This window comes from Oryzias latipes, chromosome 16 (genome assembly GCF_002234675.1).
Source record: "Oryzias latipes chromosome 16, ASM223467v1".
Taxonomy (NCBI): Eukaryota; Metazoa; Chordata; class Actinopteri; order Beloniformes; family Adrianichthyidae; genus Oryzias; species Oryzias latipes.
Window position 1 is genome coordinate 24,406,367 of NC_019874.2, and position 19,729 is coordinate 24,426,095.

Genomic DNA, 19,729 nt, shown 5'->3' on the forward strand with positions numbered 1-19,729 from the left:
AAGAGACTTAAAAAAACAAACACAGCTGTGGTTTTTCATCCCGTCAACATCAAATGTAACCATATAATTTACATTTTGATGGCATTTTAAGGGGCTGCGCTCACAAGTTCAGCTTAAAATATCTGTCACTCACTGCATGTCAAATGTAAAAGCTGTTGATCAGCACTAAACATGTTTCAAAAGAAAATGCAACAGACGACAGCCCTGATGCAAGTGGAGGAAGGACGGACACGCCAGAGCTTGTTCCTTATTTACTCATTCCAGCTGTTCGTCTGAAAAGACCTTCTGGTTTCTGATGTAGAAGTTAGGTGAAGTATCTGCTGCACTTATAAATATAGGATCATGCCTTGTTGATAAAGGTGACACAGCTAAATACTGAAGACAGAAGTTGATGGGAGAAATAAATAAAAATATAGGAAATAATGCTAAAAGAACCATGAAGCCAATAAAAAAGATTTTTTTTAAACTTTGTTAGAACTTAAATTTAATTTGTATAATAAAAAATAAATAAAGGCTGTTAAATGCCAAATACTTCATGTCATTTATTCTACTAGTTACCTATAGTCAGTGAACTTGATCAAGACCTGTAATTTGAAAGAAAAAATAAGAGATAAAGTAGCATTTTCTGTTTACTGCACACAACTGCAGGTGAGGCCTAGGTCAGGTTTAGCTAAAACTGTGACAAATCTGATAATGATGCATGAAACATAAGCACTCAACTAACAAGGCAACAAGCTCCAATCCAGGCAAAACAAAACAAAAGGCATAATGACAGAAAGAGACCGCCTCTGAGGTGACTTTCTAGTATTAAAATGCTTGAACAGCTGGGATTAGACACATTTTCAGACCGACATTTACAGTTAATCACTTAGCATTGATACGTGTGTGTGAATGGCTACCTCACTGCAAAACCCTTGTTAGTTTTTACTCAAATTCTTTTTTTTTTCATGAATTTAAAATGACTTGAATTAGTCAAATGTGGTTACTCATAAAGTTACAATCCCCAATCAAAATAATGAATGAGCAATGTTAAGACATGTAAAAGAGATGAGGTCAACAGAAGAAACTGCTTTGTGGAGGAATCTGTGCTGATAGGAGTGGTTAATTTTTTCACAAATGGCCATCTTTAGTTTCTCCATGGAATCTTACAAAACATTACATGACACAATCTCATTATTCTTTCGAAAATTGGCACCACAAAGCAGAAACGTAGGATCTATACAACTAAAAAACATGAAGTGCAATGTCATCTGAATGGCTTCACTCTGAGCTGATGGAGGAGAATGAAAATGCCTTCTTGGTGACTCACATACTGCACAAAATAAACATACGACATATGCAAAGACTTGTTTTAAGACACAAGCTAAAGAAATGTGATTGTAAATGAAAAAAATCTAATGTGCTTTAAACAAATCAAAATATTTTGATTCTGACCTTCTAACTTCAGAAAAAAAAATTTTTAGTTCATGAACTTTAGAAACAAATTAAAACTTGTAATTCATGTTTTTAACATAAGATGATACCCAGATGACCTCTCTTTAATGAAGACACAGCAGCACAGTTGAAGAACCGTTGAGAAACGTATAGATGATGAAATAAAGGCAGAGAAACCACTCAAACCAGCTTCAATCTATTGCCACATTAGCAGCTGTTGTGCAATTACCCAACTTGACCTTTCAGGTCTCCCACCCCACTTGGTTTCTTTGTCCCATTAAGCTGTTTACCTGGATCAGGTGTGTTTTACTTGCAGCTGATTTGCAAAGATTAAAATGAAGCAGGAGGGCAGAGTCTTAACGCCCTGTTTTACCCCACAATATAAGTTTACAAAATCAAGTCAAACCAGATCATCCAACGGAACTACATTTCTTTTTTTGTGTAAAAATGCTGTAAATTTGACAGCTTTTTTTCCACATTAGACTTTTTTATTGTTGGTCCCAAAAAAATTAAGAAGCAGAGAGGCTAAAGCAGCCCGGTGGGGCAGGTGGAGCAAGGATGACTGCTCCACCCAGGAAACAGAAACCTTCTTTACTTCTGAGAAAAGCTTTGTGCTAAACTGGATGGGAATTTATTATGTTTGGAGAATGTTCAGAGCATAACATCTCATTAAGTGGAAAGATACAAATAGTCACTGAAAGCTTTGAAATAAAAAAAAAAGACGAATAAGCCCCTTAAGGTATGAAAATTGTATAAGTGCACAAACGTGAACACAGTTAACTAAGGTCATTCTTAGAACAACAATATTTGTGACGTTTTCCAATCCGGCTTTAAAAAGAACCACTCAACTGAAACAGCTCTTTAAAAGTTTCCAACGATGTGCTCATGGCGGCAGATACTGGTCAATACAATGTTCTCATTCTTTTAGACCTAAATCTGCATTTGGTACTGTAAACCATGAAATCATGATCAAACGTCTTCATAACGACTATGGTTTATCTGGTTCTGTCCTAAGCTGGTTTTTGTCTCCTATTTCAGTGGTAGATCTTATAAGGTCTGTGTTGACTATCTTCAGAAGCAAAAATCTTGTCTAGTGGCATTCCCCAAGGTTCTGTATTGGGACCCATTCTATTCACTCTCTACATGATTCCCCTTGGGAGACTCATCAGCAAATTTTCGAATATTTCTTATCTTTACGCTGATGACATTCAACTTTGGTAAAAATATTTACACAAATCTTTCGTAACTACTAGACTGCTTGGCCAGCATTAGAGTTTGGTTAAATGACAACCATTTACTCCTGAACCCAAATAAGACAGAGACAATATTTTTTTCTTCTGATGACAAAATTCCCTCCATCAAAAGACACCTTGGTTCACTGAGCTCTTCTGTCCAGCCCAGTCTCAGGAATCTTGGAGTCTGGTTTGACAAAGCTATGTCTCTTGATTCTCACTCGAAGCTCTTGGTCAAAAACGGTTTTTATCACCTGAGGAATGTGGCTAAACTAAAGACAATGTTAACCAGATCTGACCTTGAGCTGATCATCCATGCTTTTATCTCCTCTCGTTTAGACTACTGCAATCCCCCTTTTACTTGTTTTAACAAAAACTCTCTTAAAGGTCTCCAATTGGTCCAGAATTCTGCTGCAAGGCTTTTAACTTGAACCAATGAGCGCACTCATGCCACCCCTCTGCTATGATCTCTATATTGGCTTCCTGTTAAATTTAGAATAGATTTTAAGATTTTGATTTTAGTTTTTAGAGCCCTGCACAGACAAACCACAAACTATATTTCTGACCTTTTAACTCCCTACACTCCTGCACGTTCCTTGAGGTCCACTGATAAATATCTTTTATCTGTTCCAAAAACTCGTTTTAAAACTAGGGGAGACGTTGCCTTTCAGGCAGTCGCTCCCCGACTTTGGTACAACCTCCCCCTGTCTCACCGTCGGATCGACTCAGTCAAGTTTTTAAAGCTCAAGTTGAGACGTTTTTATTTAGGAGAGCTTTTGGCTGACTTTTATTATGTTCACTTCTGCATGTTTGTTTACTTATATGCCTGTGTGTGTTTATTTGGATCTCGCTACTGATTTTATATTGTTTTAACATTATGAAGCACTTTGTGAGTCGCTCTCTGAGAAAGGGGCTATATAAATAAAGATTTGCTTACTATGTTGACTACAGTTTAGAGAGTACCGACTATTTTGTTTGACATGAAGACATTTAGATTTTAAATGAATTTGTAAAAAAAAAAAAAAAAAATGACAGAATAATTTTTAATCTGTAACTACTATATCTCCAATATATAAAACTGGTGAATTCACCGGTTAAAATGGCAAACAAGTGTCAGCATATTCTCCAAAATTTATTTTAAAGTGAGCTAACTTGAGGCAGGATGCTAAGAATTTTGCAAACTTAAAAGCAAAGAATGTTGTATTTTTTTGTTCATATCCAAAGACTAAAATCTGTGCACTCATTGGTCGATTAGTTAAGGTCAAATATTTGACTTTTTCAAAAACTTTTTTCAAAAATAAGTCTTGACTGCATCCTTTAAATGGTTAATGAGTCTACAGTAGCAACATTTATTTTCAGAATGGTTTCTTTATCCCAGTCATCAGATCACATGTTAAAATTGTGGCTTTTTTTTTGCATTTCTCATCAGTTTGATGTGAAAATATGTTTACATTAAGTATTGATATATTTTCAGAGATCTGAAAAATACATGTCTTGACCACGTGATGGGAATTTACAAACATATTTTACAAAGAACTTTGTTCATCTATTCATGTAAATACTGCTACTTGTGTGTTGTGTACAAAGTGTTTTAAAACTGTTGGTGAGCATTTAAAATGATAAGACTCCAGGCCCAGCTGTTCTACAACTGAAATTGTTTCGAAGTTTTTGGCCCGGACTCAAACTAAAAACATGCACACCATCTAATACAGACCCTATCTGCACAGGCCTGACAGCCTAACAGCTACTATTGTTAGCAAGACCCATGACTGAAGGCCAAAAGACAAAGTCACTTGCAATTTTTAAGAGGCATTCGATCACTGATTCTCAAGCTAATTAAAAAAAAAAGTTATTCCCTTCATTTGAAAACCAGATGTGATCAAATACAGGTTACTTAAGGGAGTGCCTTCTGGGAAAACGTGCATTTCTGTTTGACACCAGCAACAGATTATTTTGATTGTCTGCTGAGTAATCTGAGCTCAGACAAAGGTTTTCATGTTCAAGCTTTCTAAATGCCAAAAAAAAGAGGAAATATAACTGAATCCTCGTGATCTAAAAACAAGCAGCAGTGTTATTGGACATACAGTCTTCCTGACCTTTAGCATTACATCATCTTTCCTCGAATCCTAATCCATTAATAGACCACAATGAACTTGCAACCAATTTATCAACAACAGTATTGGAACTGTTTTAAAACTTGCTTCTAAACTTTAGAACACACCATGAATGCAAATCACACGCCTGAGAGTAGATTACCAGTATGTTACAGAGCAGCACGTAAAGTTAAGCACATATCTGATACATGTGCTATGTTGCAATAAATTCACAGTAAAAGCTTGCTCTATCATGTTTTTTTGAAATCCTTTTCTGCATGGCAGGTTAGTCGTTAAGAAGTTCCAATCTACTAATGGTGTTTTGTTTCATTAGTGATCCAGACTCATTTTTTATGAGCCCCTCTTAAAGTTCCACCACAGAGTTTCAGTCAGGTTGAGAAATGGACTGCAAAGTAATTTCTACATCTTTCTTCCTTTCTTTACTCTTTCAGCCGTTCTGAACATTTGCCGGTCTTGTGGTGAGTGTTGTGTTGCATAACTCTGTTTAAGACCAGCTTCAGGGCAGATGGCCTAAACCTTTCCCTCAATAATACTCAGGTACCTTGGAGTCATTGAGCTGACAGGAATTTCTTGGTAAACCCACACCCTGCCATTTCCAATTAAAGCTAAATCCCCCATTCTCCTTTAACATGTTTGACAGAGGATTCTTTTGGGTAATTTGCTTTGTGTCCACATGATCATTTGTCTAAAGACCTAAACGTTTTAATCAATACGATGACATAGGTTCTACTCTTTTACTGAAGTAAACTCATATATTTTTAGCCAAGTCGCCAATTCTTTTAATTAAGCCCCTAAAAAATGACAGATAATCCTTCTAGATAATGTGATTTTTTTGATCTGATACTAACAGCTACATGAGCAGGTCAACTAAACAGGTCAATCATCATGAATGCTAACCTTTCCAACTATAAAGGGTTCTCAAGGATCTTGGATTTGGTACGAAGAGGACCATTGCCTCAAACACAAACAGACTAAGTGATGACAGTTAGCACTAACTTCTGTGTGACTTCATATATGATCTGCATTGATCATCAGTGTAAAAAGCCATATCACAAAAGATTAAATAATGAAAAGGAAGGTGATCAACTACAAAGCATAACCCCTCTGCACACAACTGTAGGGTAGTCAACAAGGTTGTCTGAAGGAGATATATGATTAGCACACAAGGGAGCTCTGAATGAAAAACAGTTTTTATGCACAGCAGCATGCAGATTTGGCTGTTATTCTAAATGTGTTATTCTTAAATAAGATCAGATCCCAACATGTCTGCAAGTCATCGGCTGAAGCAGCTGTGTCCATTCCATGTTCGCTCTGATGAGCCTTTTTTTTCCTACCAGTGTACTGTAAATCACTGAAGGAAGACAGCTCTTTCAGTTTGGTGCTTTCTCAGTGTTGACAGGGCCCGGCACACGGGCAGCGCATTACTGCTTTCAAAGCCTGATACTCTATTCTGTTGCCAGGTGACTACAAAATAGGCCATTTGGGCTGAATTAATGTATAGATACATTATTTTTTTAATAGTTAAGTAAAATGTCATGTCAAGATTGAAAAGACATGACGCAGCACTATAAAAACGATTTGAGAAACATGTGTGCGTCCATTTCGTGACTACAATGCTGTTAAAAAAAGATCAGCTGTTGTGAGTCATTGTTTGACAGATGAAAAGCGTCATGCAGCTCCAGTTCATGCAAGACCAGTATTGACATCAATTATTTATTATTGCCTGCTGCTAGTATATTTCAGCATGACCTCTGGCATGGACCTGTACTTCAACATGGCTGTCTTCTGCTAATAGTAATTATTTTTAGCTGGGACTTTTGTTAGCTAATGTAAGGATGACAATAATATGTCTATTTAAAGAATACCGTGTTCCCGTCGCTATATCGTAGATCATCTTTTGTGGTCTTGCTGTTTCACAGATTTTTTCAGTGCAACTTTGCATGCTTTTTTTTAACAGCACACTGTGTTGTGTGTCCTAATTGGCTGCTGACCTTGTCAATCTCCTCCATGGTGTCTCTCCCATACAGAATGTGCTTTTATTCTTTAATACTGGACTCGTTTTTTTTTTTACTTTGAGAGTTTAAACAAGAGAAGAAAAGTATGAAATTGTTCTTGTCTGTCTGAAAAAAAGTATACCAAGTGTGCAATAAGGAGTTTTGCAGGAATAAAACATCCATAATCCTACTTTGTGGATTTTATCTACCACGGATTATAATCTCCATAACATTGTACGCTGTTTTATGAATGAAAAACAAAGAACAACAGATTTTAGAAGAAAATCCAATCTTTGAAAAAACAAACTCAGTGCTGCCGAGAAATCAATCTTAGTAATAGGTTTAGAGAATTACTGACAATAACTATCTAAACTAGTATTTTACATGTCTAGTTATGATTGAATTCTTAACATTTAAAACTATGTAATCATTGCAGTTATAAGACTTTTCACAACTTCCACGCCAGTGCGAGTTGTAATGATACTATATAAGCAAACTATCGTTTTTTCTGGGAGTTTTTTTCCGTAAAAATAACCTTTATGGATGATTTTATTTTATGGAAAGTTGAAGAAAATACAATACATGGGTTCAGCTTCCAGAATCATAACAGTCAGCTAATGCTAAATAACTGGACCACCAGACAATAGAGAACAGTGGCCCTCTGCAGCCCACAACCTCCGGAGAGGTTAGATCCTTATATAAAGCTTGAAGAGAAATTAAAGACTCACTCCACTGAAAATCGTGTTATTGGTTTTTTTAATATGAACTGTACGCCTGGAAAGCTCCAATGTTGCTCACCATTTTAGTTTTTTACCAGTAATGTTAGGTTAGAGGTGTGAGGGGCTACTATAGGGATGGAGTGTAAACAGATGAATGATATGAAATGAGAGCAGGCTTACTTTATGCCAACAGTCCCACTCACAACTCAAAGGTCAATTTTCTGATGAACTCTTGCAATGTTGCCTGTGTTGTTTTTTTAGGACATCTGCAGAGCGGCAAAAGTTGATTAGAAATTCGTCTTTGGGTTGTGGGCGAGACTGTTGGCATGGAAGTACCCCCCTGCTGATTTCCCAATATATCTTTGTTTACACTCTCTCCTGCTAGCTTACAGTTCCTCACAACCCCAAGCTGTGATATTTAGCAGTGCGACAAAACCGGCAAGCAATATAGTTGCTACCCAGCTGTACAGTTTAGCGCCAGAGGCCAGCTCGGACGAGGAAAATTATCTATTTGTCTCCAAGTGGATGCATAGAGTGGAGCGGAGTAAGGAAGACCCGCCCATTTCAGTTGCTGTATTACTAAGAGCGTTTTCAAACAGCTCCTGATCCATCACGATTTGAATAAAGAAATACTCAGAAATGCAGTTTTAATCTTAAATTCTTTTATACATGTCCTCTATTATAAGAAAAAGAATACAGCCTTGGGTCTTTAAGAAGAATTAACTACTGTGGTGATAACTCAAAATGTGAAGTCAATGCAGATCGACGCCAGATCTTAAGAGGTTGATGATACATATCATGGAAAAACGTGAGATTTTTTTTGTGGGAGTGGAGTTTTTGAAAGAGAGATCATTTTCTAAGTTGATCAAATCAAATATATTCCTTATCTTGCAGCTGCATAAGTTACAGAAAAGTTCAATGTAGGTATTTCAGGCATGAGCTGCGCTTCACTGAAACCTAAGCCCACATCTACAAGGAAGAATTGCACAACTGCATTATCGGAACAAACAAGGGAACATGAGTCAGGCTCTCCAAACAGCAGCCGTACCTGAAGGATCTGCTTCTACATCTGAAAGCCTTACCTGCTGGCATAAGAAAGTTTCCCACCAACAGAAGACAAGCTCAGCAAAAGAAAATCAGGCAAGAATACTGTGAACAACTACATTCTTTTATTCTAGCTTGTTCCACACTCAAATTTGCCTAAGATATTGACTTTAAAGATCAGTTGTTTAAATTAATTATACATGCTAAAAATTGATACATTTTTGGAAAGTAATTATTGTGGAAAAAAAATTAAGTCTTAATTTACTCATCAACAGTTATACATCTAGTAAAAGGCTAGGCAAAAACACTACAATGTATTAGATGTCACTTTTGTGCAAATTAGAGCAATCTACTCAAAACTTGAAGTCCATAAGGAAGATCTGTGGACAATTGAGGCTCACAGACAGAATAGTTATGAGGAAATCAAGAGATGCTTAAAATATCACACATTATCAGTGACACTAGATGTTATCCCACCTATAATGATAAAGCAATCTCTGTGGGTTTAGGCATGCCAGTCAGGAAAGCCTCGATTCAGCAAACAAGTCAGGATAACAACCTCTGCATTCCTAAAATAGCACAAAAATAAAGATATAGACATTCATTAAAAAAAAAAAAAAAAACTCAGTGTTTACTATAAAATCATTTTCAGGCTTGGAGACCTGAACTTCAATTATTAAAATGATAAATGTTTTAAACATATAAATAAATAACATACAAACATTTAAAAAATATATAATAATAAAGTTACTCTGTCATTAGACATCAATATAAATAGTGCATTTTGACTAAAGTCATCATTTGTGCTCATTAGAGCTGCAGAGTTGACATTGAAATAGCACTTTTGTCATTGTACAATTGTGATACAAAATATATAGGTGAAAAAACAAAAAAATCCATTCCATTTCCAATCCTACCGGCTTAATAGTTTGAAATATGTATGATCCTATTGGAAATACTCAATTTAAGTGTTCTTCACTTTTGTTTATGTGTGGCATCTGTTATAATAAATACATTTAGGTACAACATATAGTTATTCTAAAAATAATGAAGCACTGTTGACTTAGTAAGGAGAATGGAAATCTGCAAATAAATAACTCTTTCTGATAAGGTAAGTCCCAAAGTCTGTTCATGCATCAGTTGTGAATGTTATCAGCTTACAGTTACAACTCACCCTGATGGTCAGTGCCTTTTACTGTTTGACTCAATGAGCTGTTGTGACATCACAACGGCCCAAGAGCACATGCGCAAGCTCCCTGATCTTCCCCGCCCAGCATGCACAAGCTCAGGTGTGCAGAAGAGAAGATGGCACATTGCTGCATTCCCCACACGTATTTGAAGTCCCCCCAAGGCTGAATTTTGTTGTAGGTGAAATGTGTTCTCTGCCTCTACCTTTTTTTTATTATTGCCTCGATGAAAATAAGAAAAATGTCATAAAGTTCAGGATGCTCGAGGAGGCTGGCTCCCCGTCCCGCAGCAGATCTTTGTCTGGCCCCCAGCCCGTGTCTCAGGAGCCGGCATTGTAATGGCAATTGCTCCGACCACATGGGTCCTGCGACACACTGTTGAGAGTGTATCCCCCTTCGCCCAATAGTAGCTGGGATGGGCTCAGGAAACACCACTGCCCCAAAAGGGATACAGCGGGTTAAGAAAAATGGATGGAAGTTCAGGAGCCGTCATTTCATGACGTCAACTTAGAGCAGAGGTGAGCACTGAGGGCCGCATTTCTGCATGTTTTCCAACATACCCTGCTCTGGCATGTTCTGATTGGCCGGACACACCTGAACCAGGTAATCAGCCATGAGAAGGGCAAGAACATCTAGAAATCATGCAGACACACCGGCCCTGGAATTTCCCACCCCTGACCTAGAGTCAGGCTAAGTCAGGGGTTAGCCTGGGGCGGTGCTGGCATTGCAGACTCTTCCTGGAAGGGGCTGTCCTCACTAGCCTACGTCACAGTAGAGAACCCACTCATTTTTGTGGGTTAGGAAGGGGCTGGTGCACAGAGAGAAGGGTTTTAGAGGAATACCGGTACTCAGAAATGCCTGAACGGATCAAAAGAGGTCTCTTTTCCTGAGGAATAAAACATTATAATATACTTATAAGCTCAAATTGATTTTCATGGTACAGTCTAAAATGATTAAAAGCCACTTGGAATTGTATTGTAATTTAGAAACTGCCCCTCTAAAGGCCCGTACACACCGGGACGAATATTCGCCAGCTGTTATTCGCCAGCTGTTATTCGCCAGCGTTTTTCGCCACGTTTTTTGTGTTCACACCCAGGCGATTTTCGCTGACGATGAGCCGAGTGAACATGTAATTTCATTCCCTGACATTAGATGGCGCTTAATGTAAAACAGAAATACTCCTGTACACAAGGTACACAACTTTACGCTTCTTAAAGTCGCTTTTCACTCAGATGAAGAGAGAAAGTATTTACTCACTTGTCAGAATCATACAAAGAAAACATGAATATTTCAAGCACCAGTAGCTGCAACTGGTGCTTGGTTTGGGGATATTTTAGAATGTCCGTCATTATTTCTTCACGGCAGTGTAGACGCTACATGGCGTCTATCTTCTTCGCTGGTATATGTGCTCAGAAAGGCAGTTTTGTGTTTGAGCACCCCCAAGTTGTGTTTTACTGTAACTTCAGAGGCTCCAGACACGTGTGCAAAAGCGCCATTCTCAGTGGTCGAATAGATTTCGACGTGACGCGTCAAACCAAAAAAACGAACCCGAGGCGTTTTTTAAAAAGTGACGCTTTGACGCGTGGCGTTTTTTCGCGTCGGTGTGCACACTCACATTGGTGTCCTTTGTTTAGTCACGAGGCGTTAAACGTCGGCAAAAATCGCAGGCGAAATTCGTCCCGGTGTGAACACCCTTAAGACAACTGCTACTGCATATAAACTGGAAAGGTTCTACTCCTGTAAAAATAAATTGCCTTGTGGAAGATCCTTTAAAAGTGATATACATATAAATAATCTTTTGCATTCTCTTACAGCTGTAATTTAAATGCTTTGTGTTCATTTTTCTAGATGAATAATGCAAATCATGTGTGCTTCATAAATCAGAACACATAAACAGGAGTATTTATTTTTACTATTTAAAGTAAAGCAGCAGTTTGGGGGTTCAATTAAAAAAATTATACTATTTACTGATTAAGATATAAATTTCGAAGTGCACAGCATGATTTCTGAGATAAATTAGAAATGGATGTTCAAATCCCTGCTATCACAAAACTATTAAAAAACTGTCATGCATTAGCTGTTCTCCAGCCACACTGAATAATCTACATCACATTCACAGCAGTAGCTAATGTTGTTCTTTTTTTCTAGTTTTCTCCTACTTAGAATCAATTATAATCACAACTTCAAATTAGACCATTTTCCTTATGCTTCTGTTTTAACCAAAAGTCAATACAGCATCAGAGCCAGGTGGTCGGTGTGTCTCTGCAGTGTCCTCTGAGACTTTGGGCTGCCCGCCCAGAGAATGAGGCAGCATCCTTGGCTACAGGCTCTTAATTATCCAGGCCCCTGTTGGTAAAACCAAGTGACAGCCTGATTGGTTTTTTTGAAATATGAAAGCTCTACTGGGGAACACTCCACACAGGGAAGGAATGACTGAGGATGAAGACTACAACTGAGTTCAAACTAAGTAGTAACGGTGTGACAATTCATTTGAACAATGATTCGATTCAAGTAATAATTTGTAATTGCTGACATGATTCAGTCAATAATTGTTAATTTTGAATGATCCAATTCACTGACCTAAAATCAATTCTGGACATATTTAACCAAAAAGGGAACATTATATTTCACTGTAGGGTAACATGTCTTTGCAAAATTCTGTTTCCACACATTAGACTGTGATGATGACTTGATCATTTCTTTGCTGCCATCACATGTGTGTTGTCTGCTTTGATCTACTTGGTCCTGGTATTTTCCAACACAGATTCAAATCAATTTATTTCATTTTAACATGATTTTATAATGGTATAGGTTGATTCGATCAACAATTTGCCTCAGGCAAATCGATCTGGTTGGATCGCAGAAGTATAAGTCGATTCATTGATTAAGCTGATAAATCCTTACACCCCTACTTAGTAGTAATAATTGAAGACAGGACTTCTAGCAAAAAGTTAAAAAGCTATTAGAAGTTCAGACATTTTAGTAAAGTCTTTGTTCTGTTGCAGAACAATCCTTTGATGCAAATCATAATAGTTCATTGCCAACATCAGAATAGTTTGAATGACTTCTGAGCTGAATTCAGCCTTTCTGGTTGAACTTGTTTAGTCGGTGGACACGTAGCGTCCGTTTCTGTCAGCTAAAATTTCAGTTCATGTTTTTAATGTTTGCTTGTAGCTGATTTTTTAGGAAAGTTTAAGAAAGCATGCAGGAGAGAGGTGTCTCCAGCTCTCACATAATGATGAACAAACCGCCTGAAGAAAGCGGGCATTTCCTGAAAAAATGTATGCACACTCACCCAGTTTCATCAGTGACGCGAAGAGTACCCATAGCGAGACTTCGAAGGGGGTTTTGATGTGGTCGTACTCGAAGCTGAGGACGGGGAAAACCTTCTTGGTCCTGTTGGGTTTCCCCTCGTGTGTGCTGGAGCAGCCGTCCTTTGCGTGCTGGCTGGAAGCGTCAGCTCCGTAGGGGAACACGGAGCCCTGAAGCAGCACAAAAACCAGCAGCAGCAGGAGTCCCAGCTCCCAGAAACTTCTAGCGAAGCCCGCCGGAGCGCGTGCACCCATCCTCGAGGGCATAATGTGGAAAATAATCGTAGATCTTTGCCCTGTTAAAGTACTTTATGAAAGTTCACCTCAGGACTTCAATGAAGTTGAGGCGAACAACACACAGCTTTGCTGAGTGAGATAATTAGCCAAGGGAGCGATTCAGCGCTCACCTGAAACCGAACCTAAAGAACATTCTGACTCACTGACGGTTGGCGTTAGCTAGCTTGACTTCAGCGTCTTCCTCGCGGCCAGGTAAACCGTGACACCGACGACGCAGGCCGTTGTTGGAGGGAAGCAGGAAACGCCGAGATGCTGAGAGGAGTTCAGTTTCCTTTTCTCCAGACGGAGAGGACACCGCCGAAAAACACGGCTGGTTCACAAGTTTGTCCCTTCACCGTGTGTCAGAGGCTCTTCTGACAACGTCCCAGTCGCAGAAAGATGTTGGTTCCGAGGACAAACAACAGCATCCCTAATTCCCTTCCTCGTTCTTTTTCCTCCTTCCCGAAAAAAATAAAGTCCTCCGAGAGGCGGCGGTGCTCAGATACTGACCTTGAGGAGAAGCCACACGGCTGCCACATTCCACCGTGCCGTGGGCGAAATATAATCAAACTTTTTCATTTTTAAATAGGAGAGGAGGGCATCTCCTCACTGCCTGCCCGGAGACCTTTATTAGCTGAGCTCAGCAGGGGAAGGAGGACGGGTTAAACTTGGGAGGTGCTGCGGTCGGGCTCTGCAGACTTCTCAGCTGATTTTTTTTTTGCCAAAAACAAAGTTGCGACCTATGCTGTCTGCAATGATGTTAAAGCTTCTGACTGTACAACCTTCAAAACGCTCACCCTTTCGCGGAGCTTTCAGAAAGGGAGGTAGATGGGAGGGAAAGGGGAGGGGGGATCTTCGACTATAGTGACACCTAGAGGAGGGAGGTGTGAGGAGGTAACAGAGGAGCAGTTCCTCTGCACTCCAACATTCATGGTCAATGTTTTACATAAAAACATATATCAATTCCTCTCTGGGTTATGTTTGCTCATGGGTTTGTTTTTTCAGATCAATATGATTATATGTAATATATTATAATTATTACGGCCCTGTACTGCAAGGGCCATATTGTTCTCGCGATTCTTTTTTTTTACTGAGTAAAAATGTCACCTCCGCCACAAAATTTGCACAAAACGAAGTACCTGGTAAAAAAAAAATTTTAACAGGGACTTTTTGACAGTGAAAACTATGGAGCCCCCAAAGGGCCATTGAAGAAAATTCGGACCCTTTTTTTGAAACAAACCAAATGACTTTCCAGGTAACTTGGGAATATTTCCCTGTGCACAAATAACCTAGTAACAGGTCTGCACCCATTTGTATGGGGTGCACATTTATTTACTTCAATTTTCATTTTTTACTTCAATTTTTTTTCTTTAATGGCCCTTTAGGGGCTCCGTAGAGCTCAGTAGAAAACCCCCTCAAAAATAATGACATTACAACGGGAGACAAAAATGATAATGAATGGGACCAAAATCTCTCATATGGCTCTAAAAATGTGTCAAAAAACACAAATAAAACCATGACACATGTTGCTGATATCCAAATAACGTTTTGAAATTATGGCTATGCAGTCATTTAGTGGAAACTTTCATATATTCACACTACATGGGGGGAGAAAAACGTTTTAAGCAATCTTCCCAAAATTTCACAAACATACATAAAGTCTACAACCATAACTGAAGTTTTGTTGACCTTAGAAAGAGGCTTGTTGTTCATCTTTCAGCATATCCCTTCAGGGGTCACCACAGTGAATCAGCTTTCACTGATTCACACAGGTGGTTTGGCAGAGATTTTTACGCTGTCCTGACCCAACCCTATATTTTATCTGGCCTAGGGACCGCTGCAGGGAGACCCAGACTTGGGGCCGTCTTGTGGCTAGGAAGTAGTACGAGGGGTCTATTCCATGGACCCACACTGGATGAGCTCATCCCACCCTCTGGGAATCGAACCCTGATTTCCAAGGTGCGAGTCCTGTACTTAAGAGGCTGCTATCGTGTTTTTTATTTCTTTTTATAAATCACCTTTAGTAGGCTACCAGCTACAAAGCTAGGGATTTTGATCCATCACCTGAACATACAAATGGTAAACTGATTAATAAAGCATTTCTACTGACATGGTTAGAAATTAGCATTAGTGGTAACATGACGATCTATAAAGTTCATAATAAAACAACCAATAGATATTCCAGTTGGTTGGAAAATAAGATGTATTTTTAAGGAGACGCTCAGCAGAATAAAACATCTCATGGTACATGGGGCTTACTGTTATAGTGCTTTTCCACCTTCTTTGAAGACCCAAAATGCTTTTCAGTCACAGTCCCATTCATCCATCCACACACATTCACAAACGGATGGCGGCACCGCTGCTTAACACTGGTGCCCACCTTCCATAAGAGGCAAGGTGGGGTTCAGTGTCTCGCCCAAGGACTCTTCGACATATGGTCGGGCAAGGCAGGAATCAAACCTGCAATGATCAGAGGTCGACCCTTCTACCACTGCACCATGGTGGCCCTCATAAACAGCACAGTAAAAACTTTTATGTGTTTTTCTTTATTCATATTGATGTAAATCAGGAGCAGACAAAAATATGTCCTTTGAAAAAGAGCTTATTTGTGATGCAACAACTGAAATGGGTGGGTCAAAGTCTCCCTGCAACGCTCCATTCTGATACATCCACTAGCAGTTAAAGTCTTAAGTTTTCTCATCTGGTGGCTCAAAACTGCACAGATGGATAGCTCCCCATTTTTGTTGCACTGTTAATGTTAGGTCGGGGTTGTGAGGACTGTAAGCTAGTGGGAGAAAGAGAGTGTAAACAAAGGGATGATGGGATATCAGAGGGGGTGTACTTCTGCGCCAAATGCCCTGCCAAAAACACAGATGCGAATTACTGATGAACTGCTATTCTGCAGAAGCTTTGTCTTAAAAAACGACAGGTTTTTTGATGTTGGCTAAAAACTGCATAATTATATCCAAAAGACCACTGGGAACATTTTTACAATAGATAAAAACATAGTTGGAGAGGGACTTTATCGCCTTTACTAGTTATGGGAGCACCTGTTGTTTCTATGTTACACTAATGCTGTTAATGGGGGTAAGATGACAGTTTTATTTATTTATTATCAAAAGATGTGTCTCACTATGAAAAACCTTTCTAATGAAAGATACTTTAAATTCATTTCAATGATGACTCAGGCCTGAGCTGGTGTTGATTCTCTGGATATGATCACTAATGGGATGGCCATGTATTCATCCAGCTGAGGACACCAGTTCACATTTTTATACAAATACTTATCATGATGTAATCACTCATAATAAAAAATGGCATTCACTTTGGTTAATGTAGGTTACACAATGATTTAGAGTCCAATATCAAAGTGTCAACCATTAATTAAAACTCTCAGAATGCTATAATTTAGAGAAAGACAGTCTGTCTGCCAGACAAAAAAAAAATAGAAATCTTCTTAAAAGGTACTTCATAATATTTGTTATTGCTAGTAAAATATCCATGGTTACATAGTTTTGGTAACCTGAAACTCTCCCAGTTACCAGAATAATGAATAAAGGGAAGGCTGTGTTTGGGTCAACCTGTAGATCCAGCTTTGTGCAATGTCCCCCTCAAGTCTTCCATCCAAAGAACCAGTATATTCAACTGAAATGTTTAGAAACACATCCTTAGGCTTTCTGAGGAAATGTAAAAACAGTTTTTACTGGCACTATTTTCACAAAACTTCATTTGAATCTTTGTACCTGATCACCCTCCAAGGATTGATGTTACATCTGTGTTTTTGCTTAATTATTTAGTTCCACCTATCCTCAATTTTTTTTTTTTTCAGGAGTCAAGACAAAACAGATGAACAACCAAAACACAAAAAATTAAATTCTTCTGCCATGACAGGTCAAACGGAATATAAGTGCTGAGAAGGACCTTTGGAGCTATTGCTGCAGACCACTTTAACGATTATGTGTATGCATGGCTCATTAGAAACAACGCATATTTAAGGTAAAAAAAAATATATATCTTTTGAAGAGTTTGTCGGTGAAATGGGGACCCTTTTTAATGGCTGATAACGTAAAAAATAGATTTAAATTATTTTGACACTTAATCCTTCACTCACTGCACTGCAAAGACTGAATCTTAAGAAAGTAAAACGACCATTAGCTGCGGTTACATGCGCAAAATATCTTTGATTGGATCAAAAATCAGATTACAATTGAACTGTGTGCATGGGCCCAGAAAAACTTTATCCGATTAAAACAAACGTTTACATACGCCACACTTTTGGTCGGAATAAATCCTTTTGACATGAGCAGAACTATATAAAATACTGGAATGTAGAAGAAGAAAAAGCGAGTTCTGTGGAAACAAACAAAGCTACAGCATAGAGCGAGAAGATCTTCTATGTGCTTTTATTATTGTTGTGGTTATTATTAGGTGCTTTTTCTCTCATAACTTTTTTAATCTGTGCGGCAAGTACTTTCTTCTTGGCGAAATGGAGCCGGAAGAAGGGTTAGGGTTAGACTAATACGTGCCAACAACAAAATTTAGCGTGGATGTAGTTAAAAAATCCGTGCGGGCAATGCCGCAATGTGCAACTTGGCCGAATGTAAATATGTTGCAATATCATCAGCCTTTATTTTGTCTGTACCTGATTGGAAACATAAATTCACATGATTGTTTACATGATTGTTTGTGGCATTTCTGCTTTGAAAAGCCGCCTCCGTTAGCTCACACACCGTCTTAAAGCCGCTCCTCTGCTCAGAGACAAGGTTCTCCTGAGTCTTGCAGCTCACTCGCGCAGAGCAGCCGGACAGACTGCGGTCTGAAGCCTCCTCCAAGCTCACACCATAACAAAGCACCCTCCCGTGCTCACAAACACGAAGCCACGAGTCCGGCTGCTCTGCTCAGAGACATGGTTTGCTTGCGTGGAGCAGCAGGCCGGACCTGTTTGCGCTCCAACACATGACCTAAACCAGCGATCGGAATAAACTGTTTCTATGCACCAAGATCGGATCAACAATCGGAATAACCCACCTATCTTGATTGGAAAGAAATTTTCATCCGAATGACTTTGATCGGGGCAGAGTATTTCCGAACTGCATGTTTACATGACGCATTTTTATTCTGATCAAGCGTTCATTCTGATCCCTTTTGACCATGTAAACGCAGCTGTTGTTTTGAAAAAGTTTTCTTATTTTCTGTTTTGCAAGTAAAATAATCTTGTTAAGATACTTTTTCAATAGAAAAACAATAATTTTAGTTTAACATATTATCTCTTAGTGACAACTAGAATTGTTTTCTGAAAATAGGAATTTTCAGTAAGACCATTTTGTTACCCCATTTCTCTATTTAAATATATATCTTTTAATTTTAAGAATGTTTTACTTATCTCCAGGGAGGCTGTTTTTGCAGTGTGAACACATCGCAGTTCTGAAATGTTTACAGATGTAATTTAACTATAATTGTCCCTCATGAGGTTACTGAGGCCAGAAAAGACCCAAAGCCGCTGTTTCATTTTGTATTTGTGTTACTTAATTACTGTTTTGGACCATTAGATATGAAGACGTTAGGCAAATCTGTTTTCAAAAATGGATGAGAAAACGTCTGATCTGTGAAAATGATTCTGGGTGAACCAGTAATAAGGTTGATAACAGTGTTCAGTACAACAGACCTTTTATTACTTCTGTAACCAGCATGTGGCAGACGGAGAGTCTGCACTGTCAGTTATTTGTGTCCCAATGCCCTCGTCCTGTCTTTATGACTTCTTTGTGTTTGATGTTTTACAACCCTCTGTTCATGTGGTACAAGCAGATAGTCTTGCAGTGAGGGTTCATTCTATTTTTGGACTCACTTCACGAGTTATCTGCTGAACTGTTAACTTGCTGTTTTGTTCATTACATTTTTTTTTACAAAAGTTTGGCACAGATGACAGCAGAAAAAAATGATAGTTTAATTTTAACACCTCTTTTGTACAAAACAACAATTAATTTGGGATAATACACTGTAAAACACTGTGATTTTTAGAAGTGCAAGGTGCTAAATTGATAAAAGTTACTTTCTTGGTAATGACGTAACTGCAGAATCCACCATAGTTTGTGCTTTTTTTTAGTTTTTAATCATTTTTATGGTGCATGTCATTGGCACCGATTGCATGCTGGGACACTGATGCCTGTCAAAAACGGATTTCATTGAAATGAGGAGGGAAGAATGCTGTGAGGTAAGTCACTGCTGCAGCAGCTGAAAATGTGGCAGGGCGCATCACCCTAGAAGTTTGTGATTTTCCAAATAACATAGTCAGGAATAATATCTAAAAGTCAGATGCAAAGATAGAGAAGCAATCAAAATTGCTTGAAAAACTGTTCAAAGTTAGGTATTACAACAACAACAACAAAAATGGATGATTTCCAATGTTGCTAATTGCATG

At 38.6% G+C, this 19,729-nt stretch overlaps 1 protein-coding gene across 4 annotated transcripts in view; it reads right to left on the reverse strand.

Annotated features, from left to right (window-relative positions):
* LOC101169232 (sodium/hydrogen exchanger 1) overlaps positions 1-14,123 on the reverse strand; it is a 31,293-nt gene extending 17,170 nt beyond the window's left edge. The window contains exons 1-2 of one of the 4 annotated variants that reach the window (XM_020710320.2): positions 13,476-14,123; positions 13,020-13,331 (exon numbers count right to left, since the gene is read on the reverse strand). In XM_020710320.2, coding sequence (XP_020565979.1) covers positions 13,020-13,302 — 283 coding nt within the window. In that variant the 5' untranslated portion in view covers positions 13,303-13,331; positions 13,476-14,123. Of the gene's footprint in view, positions 1-9,014; positions 9,107-13,019 lie in introns of all 4 variants that reach the window. The other 3 variants (XM_020710318.2, XM_023964016.1, XM_011485664.3) reach the window with 3 other exon arrangements.
* Between the last annotated feature and the right edge of the window lie 5,606 nt (positions 14,124-19,729).